This window comes from Vicia villosa, unplaced genomic scaffold, assembly GCF_029867415.1.
Source record: "Vicia villosa cultivar HV-30 ecotype Madison, WI unplaced genomic scaffold, Vvil1.0 ctg.001311F_1_1, whole genome shotgun sequence".
NCBI lineage: Eukaryota > Viridiplantae > Streptophyta > Magnoliopsida > Fabales > Fabaceae > Vicia > Vicia villosa.
Genome location: NW_026705570.1, coordinates 260,981 through 268,467, shown reverse-complemented (window position 1 = coordinate 268,467; position 7,487 = coordinate 260,981). Strand labels below are relative to the sequence as shown.

General features: G+C 33.2%; 1 protein-coding gene across 1 annotated transcript; it reads left to right on the top strand.

The window, feature by feature from the left end:
• Positions 1–4,994: 4,994 nt before the first annotated feature.
• On the top strand, positions 4,995–5,645 carry LOC131634536 (RING-H2 finger protein ATL74-like). Its single transcript, XM_058905205.1, has one exon. The coding sequence runs from the start codon at positions 5,000–5,002 to the stop codon at positions 5,504–5,506; it is 507 nt and encodes a 168-aa protein (XP_058761188.1). The 5' UTR covers positions 4,995–4,999; the 3' UTR covers positions 5,507–5,645.
• The last annotated feature ends 1,842 nt before the right edge of the window (positions 5,646–7,487 follow it).

Below are 7,487 nucleotides of genomic sequence, written 5' to 3'. Positions count from 1 at the left end.
AACTTGCAGGTAGAAAACTTTTTAATGCTTGTTGGTGCCTCTTAATATTGTTTCTGATTTTGAAAGTTATGCTAAGGTTCTCTTTTCAAAACGGTTAGAAATTAGCTTGTGAACATAAAAGTGTGCTTGGGATACAAAATACTTGTAGCATTATGTTTCTACAAGATGATTGTTTGTGCTCGATTTCACCATTTGTGATGATTTGTTGTCCGTGATGAAGGTTCGATATGCGCCACATCTTCTGCTCGTGTTGCGTGGCCTGACATGCATGTTTTGTGGAGGATTGAAAATTGGCATTGTTGGAAGCACATGAAGTGGAAAATCAACTTATGGATCCTTATTAGTTAAGTTTGTTGTTTGCTTCAGATTCGGAAATAGGTAGTAATGGTGATAGTAATAATTGTAGTGACTTAGGCTTCTCTAAATGGACACAAGGCATACTTGGAAAACCAGGTATATGGATTCATCTTCATTTGTCCTCAAGGTCTTTATATAAGTTTGAAAGAGAAGTAAGTTTCAAACATAAATGACTTTATCCAAACATAAATGAATTTACCAGACTCAATTTACTCATAATCAATTTTTTCCCTACAAAACCAAACACACATATAGCGTAGTGGAATAGTTGACTGCACTGAAGTGCACCGTATGCAGCTAACTTCTAGACTAGATGATCCATTTCTTTTGATTGATGGATTAAGAAAATGACTGCAGTGTGTTTTTTTTTTTTGCAGAAATTTCTCACTTGCTGAACTAGCGCAGATGAAGTATATACTCCCTGAAGGTATAGAAATTGAAAAGGTGGTTGTTATTGATAAGAAGAGCTTGTGTATGAAGCCGGATTTGAAGATCACCTTGGTTTTTGACGTTATAAAAGATCACTCTGAACAGTCTGCTGATATAGCTCTTGGACAATACTTCAATTCCAGGCTCATTAATTTCTTTGATTTGCACCCTGAGGTAACATTTTTTATTTTGGGGAGTTGTCCTTGTTAACTGTATTTTCTGTATCCGAAGGAGCAATTTACAATATCTTAACCGTGGTATGGGATCTTATATTTGATCGTTAGCTTTAATTTGGATTATTATTTTAGATGCATAGGGTCCGCAGTTCTAAATCCAATCTGAGAGGGTTCTGGAATTTCATTGGTTCTGTCTGAGTTTTACATCTTACATGGTCCAACGAAATCAATATAATGCCGTCATTTTCTTATAACATAGTAGTCCGGGATTATGAAACTCAAGATTACCATTGTGGTGGAATTTAGGTTTTGATTCTCCGCATAGTACTCGTTGTTGTGATTTGTGATTCCATATGGTAGGTAAATGTAAGCATGTTATACTTAGTTGAAAATGTGTTGATGTAAAAAAATATTGTTTGAAATTTAAAATGCAACTCTCACAGCCCACCCCTTAATCCAGTGTTTGATCTTAGTAATTTGTGTCCGACCTTGTCTCTTGATGCTTTTTTATTCTATAATTTGTGTATCACCAAATGCACTAAGAGGTTTATTTGCAAGAAAGAAGTAGGATAGGTGTGAGCAAACTTAGGCTGTTTCTGGAAGAAATACTACAAAAGAGGTTTATTTGCAATAGAATTTATCAAAACCCATCATTTTTTATATTTAAATTCTAAGCTAAATCTAACAAATCAGTTACAGGTAAACAATGATATTTTTTAATATCAAGTTGAGTATTTGGATTCTCTTAATTCTTTTAGTTTATTGACTTCATCTATTTTGGCTGTGTAATAACTAAGATTGTTTCATTTGAAATTATTTGTTCATTAGCTGAAAAAATGAGGACTAAGCTTTGACTTTGTCTTGCCAATTAACAGTTGACTTCATACAATCCTTACAACATGTACTTCATATGTACTACAAGTAATCTATATGTTATTATGAAAGGTCACTTTTTAATAAACCTCCTGTTATATAGCACAAAGGATAATGACTTTTTTGGAAGGGCTCCATCTAAGTATCTTAATATTGAAACATTCTTTTTAAAAGTTTTTTTTATGCTTTATTGGATGAAACATTCTCCATCTAAATTTATCTATGTGCTTGGTGATTTTCCAGGCTCATGTATTCTCTGCAGGAACTGCAGGATGTGCAACTTTTCTAGCAAACTATCACGTACAGTCTTGTAAGGATATGAAACTTTTCTGTTCTATTCAGCTTCTCCTGATATCATGCTTTCTAACCTAGTTCTGGATTCATGTTTTTGTATCTTCTCATGATTCTCATTTTATTCTTTTATTTTATATACTAGTGTAGCAAAATTTTCAACTCATGGACATGTGTTTATATAAAAATAAAACTCAATTGGTCTTAAGGTTTATAGTGGATTAGTGTTAATGTCTCTTGAATTCAGAACATTTAGCTCATTGATACTTTTGATGTTTTCCGAACTCCCCAACAAGTGATATAAGAGTCATGATTAAACTAGTGATTTGGGTGATTCACACTTGTAAGGGAGATTGCTGGGGTTCAAGTGCGAATGATTAAAGTCTTACATCGACTATAAATAAATGAAATAAATAAATGATTTTTTGGTGGATATGCGATATCAAAGTCTCTTAGAACCTGAATGTTTATCATCATTGACACTTTCGGCGCTTCCTGAACTGCCCAACATCAGAGTCATGGTTAGACTCGTCAAAACCGCGGTATGGTTACCATTGATACATGTGGTTCTTTCTTGTAATAATTTCTTGTGTCTTGTTTTTTTGCATACAGAAAACAATTGCTTCTCCAAGGCGTGGTATTTTGGCCATGGGTGAATCCAATGCTACATGTGAAAAGCGGTTGGATTCAATTGGATTAGAGAACACCGAAGCTAACCGTCAAGCATGGCGTAAAATTATATATGCAGAAAGTGTTATGACTTAGTTAAAATGTAATTTTTATGTGTATGATTTTATAATACTTGAAATATTATGACTGCACATGATTTTGTATACTTTTTGGTTAATATTAAAAATATTTTGACTTAGTTAAAATATCATTTTTATGTGTATGATTTTATAGTATTTGCAATATTATGACTGAAAATGAAATATAACTAAATGGTGTATATGAAATAGGGTGTAAATAGATATAATTGTTCATTCATAAATGGCGTATTTACACCCGATTTTTACTAAAATAGGGGGTAATTAAGAACATATTTACACCCGATTTTTATTAAAATATGGTGTAATTAAAACATAATTAAGCCCAATTACACCCGATTTTTATTAAAATAGAGTGTAATTAAAACGTAATTATGCCCAATTACACCCGATTTTTATTAAAATAGGGTGTAATTAAAACATAATTAAACCCAATTACACCCGATTTTTATTAAAATAGGGTGTAATTAAAACATAATTACGCCCAATAACACCCGATTTTTATTAAAACAGGGTGTAATTAAAACATAATTACGCCCAATTACGCCCGATTTTTATTAAAACAGGGTGTAATTAAAACGTAATTACGCCCAATTACACCCGATTTTTATTAAAACAGGGTGTAATTAAAAACGTAATTACGCCTAATTACACCCGATTTTTATTAAAACAGGGTGTAATTAAAAACGTAATTACGCCCAATTACACCCGATTTTTGTTAAAAATAATGGGTGTAAATTCGTTAGACATTTCTCACCCTGTGGATATACACCCGATTTTTATTAAAAATAATGGGTGTAAATTTAATAAAAAACGGGTGTAAATTAACATTTTTGTACTAGTGTTGGTTACACTCTAAACTGTCTTTTCCCATCAAGCAAAGTACGAGTGCTCGAGGCCAAATAAATTCTTGGAGCGATGATTTGTGCAAAACATCGTTCAAGATTGAACCAAATGCCCCTTGATGTGGATGTGTGTGACATGCTTCCGTGAAGAAGAATTGGATATGTAGCGTTGATGATCCATGCCATCACCATCGAATCAACTTTTTTTTTTAATTAGATAAATTTGTTGAAACCAAGTTTCATGTTTGTATCTCATCTCCTTTGCCAATGTGCAGCCATTGTTTCCGTTGAGAGTTGTCCCAACAAGCAGTGTATCTGGATTATAAGCTGAATTTAAGAAGAAACACAGGATTTGTGAATTTATAATGATGTATATTGCCTTTATATATAAGCTACATATTTATAAGATAAAAGTAAATTTTATTATATAATAAATTTTGTCACACTGGCTTAAAAAAAAATCGAAGTTCGATCATTTATTTTTGGCTAAATATCCATTTAGTCTCTTAAAATAATATGTGAAATTTGATAATAGACATGTAGGATGCCACGTATGCAAAAATAAACGGCGTTTATGAAAATTGGACGAAAAAGACCAGAATAATCCTCGTGATATATTTAAGGAAAAAAAAAGATATTTAGCCTTTATTTTTTTAATGTTAAATGTTAAATGTTAATTTTTAATTTGTGAATGAGTGAGTTAAACTAATAACTTCCTTATTAATCCAACTACTATGTATTAAAAAAATTACAAACTAACTCTTAAGGGAGTTGAGCTTATAAAATATTAACTGCCAAGCTGCTTATAGAAACCAAACCACTAACTAACCAACTCTTAAAGAAAATTGCAATCCTATATTTCTCTTAGTTAAAGGATGTTTGTTATGCTTTTTTGGGTTGTTGTGTTAGACTTTTTCCTGAAAACTATTATTGTTTTATTATTCAAAAATAGAACATTGGCCACAAGAAACATAAACAATTGATGCAATTCAATATGAATATGAATGATAAATGAGTCCTGATACATATACACATTCTTAATATTACCAAACATAAAAGAGTGCAAAATATACAATATCTCATGCTTTTTACCCTCATTTGAAGTGCATAGACACAAGAAAGTGGAATCCCTAGTAAGCAATAATTTTCCATGTCCCCTACCCCACTAATTAATATCTCATCCTCTCTTAAGTTTCAAATACAAATAAAAGATATAAGGTATTCATACTTGAACTTATTTACCAACCTAGCTACCATCCTCATGGCTGAAATTCACACACAAACTCCAACAATCAGTCCCACACCAAGCAAACCATGTAACAACCCTCCACAACAACATAGTCTCAACTCAATGGTTCTCATAGCAGCTATAGTATGTGCTCTACTCTGTGCTCTTGGCCTCAACACAATGCTACAATGCGTGTTCCAATGCGCGAACCGCGTCCTCACCGAACCTCTCCAATGGATGGCTTCTCGGAGGCGCAATTCCGGACTCAAGAAGAAAGATAGAGTTGCTTTGCCAACATCAGTTTATAATACTCATTCAGGTGGATCATCATCAACTCCTCAAAGTTTGGATTCTAGTTGTGCTATTTGCTTAGCTGAGTTTTGTGATGGTGATAATATGAAGATGCTACCGAAGTGTAATCATCGTTTTCATGTTGGTTGTATTGATAAGTGGTTGCTTTCTCATTCTTCTTGTCCTACTTGTAGGAACATGATCAAGTCTCGTGATTCTGTACACTGCTTAAGCATTGTTATATCATAGGTTTTTTTTGTTATGTTTGTAACAATTTTCTTATCATTGTCTAGGTACTATCTATGTTTATTTGTTCTTGTAGTTTTTAGGAAAGAATATGTTTTGGATTACAAGCAGAATCTGTTTTAGAAATATTCATATTTTATGTTAAAAGGAAAGAGTAATAGAAAGAAATTAAATTATATCTCACTTTGTTTTTGTATAAAAGATGGAGGGCGTAGTAGGGTAGTTTTTATTTATATGTATTTTGAAATTTTTTGTTATTTTCGTTATATAGATATCGATTAAACTAGATATATATAGCTTATTTTATGCTTGCTTATGAGAAAAATATATTTTAAAAAAGAGAAAATAAATAGAAAATGTGAAAAATTTATTATGGTTTTGATATGAGAGAAAATGAAAGGAAAGTGTGACACAAAAGAAACATATATAAGAGTTTAAGAAAAACGGGAAAAATATCGAGGTCAATGTTTTAGGATCCCAAGAGATATGGAACATTTTTATCCAAAATTTTAAGATATCAGGTATATTAATCATTACTCTTATATATTCAACATTTCACTCATTCATAGGTAATGTGAAATTTAATCACTCACACCTAAATACAACAATCTCTCGCAAGAGTTTTCACTTCCTACCCATTATATAACAAGATCAACTCTCATTTTTCCACTAAGAAGAACCATAGCTCTGTTGAAATATTAGGTTAAATATTAAATATAATCTAAATTGAGTAAGCCCAAGTTCAATTAGGGTTATATATAAATAGTCATATGTTGTATCTTTATTTGTACAATTCAAGTGAATAATATAATTCTTATTTCATTTATTATTCTCTCTTTCTCTCCTCACTAAAAGTGGCCTGTGCACTAACAAATCGGTATCTAGAGCTTTTGGTTATTGTTCCAGGGAACGTGAATCAATTGCTGCAAAGATGAATGGTACTAATGGCATTCTGAATTCTCTTCCAACTCTTGACGACAAGAATTAGATTCGATGGAAGAAACCGATGCAGATGCAACCGAAGCATAGAAAACAGCCCATAACAAAGTCAAGAAGAAAGATTGCAAGGTTGCGTATTGCATACAGACGGCGGTAGATTCAGCAAACTTCGATAGGATTTCTCATGCTGAATCGACGAAGGAGGCATGGGATATTCTGGTGAAGTATTATGAAGGAGGTGAGAAAGTCAAAGTTGTCAAGTTACAGACCTTGCATCGACAATATGAGTTATTGTCGATGGGAGAAGATGAAAACATTGCAGAATATGTGTCGAAAGTCCAGAAACTCGTCCATCTCATGAAGGGTTGTGGTGAAACCCTAATTGATAAGATGATAGTTGAAAAGGTAATGTGTATGTTGACCTCTCACTTTGATCACGTTATCATAGCTATTCAAGAATCCAACAAAGTCGAAGACCTAAAATTGGAGGATCTAGTTGGTTCGTCGAGGGCGCATGAGATTAAGATTGTTGAAAGGAAAGGAGTTTAGGATTCGATACAGTCATTGTAGGTTCAGTCGTGGAAAAAGGATGGTGGTTCCAACAAAGTCAAAGGCAAATTCGAGAAGACTCAAGGCAAGAAGTCTTGGTCGAACCCTCACAAGCATCATGTCGATGATAGAGCTTCTGAATCCTCGAAAAGTGGAGGAGGGAACTATCGAAAGCACAAAGAAGATAAAAAATATGTGTGCAGTGCTATAATTGTGATGAGTGGGGTCACATGTCCAAACATTGTTGGTACAAGAAAGACAATGGATCAACAAAAGATAAGGTCGAAGGAGCGAACCTTGCACGCCAAGATTCAGATGATTCTGAAGGTGGTATGGTGGTTATGGCTGCAGTTGCAGATAACCATGTCGAATCCAAAATGTGGTTTCTCGACTCAGGTTGCTCAAATCACATGACTGGTCAAAAGGTGTAGTTAGCAGATTTTGACGATTTGAAGAAGAGCAAGGTAAAACTTGCTGATAACAGTTCGTTGCAAGC

What these genes read in the sequence shown, in the direction of transcription:
- LOC131634536 (XM_058905205.1), top strand. Translation starts at nt 5,000, where the DNA reads ATGGCTGAAATTCACACACAAACTCCAACAATCAGTCCCACACCAAGC.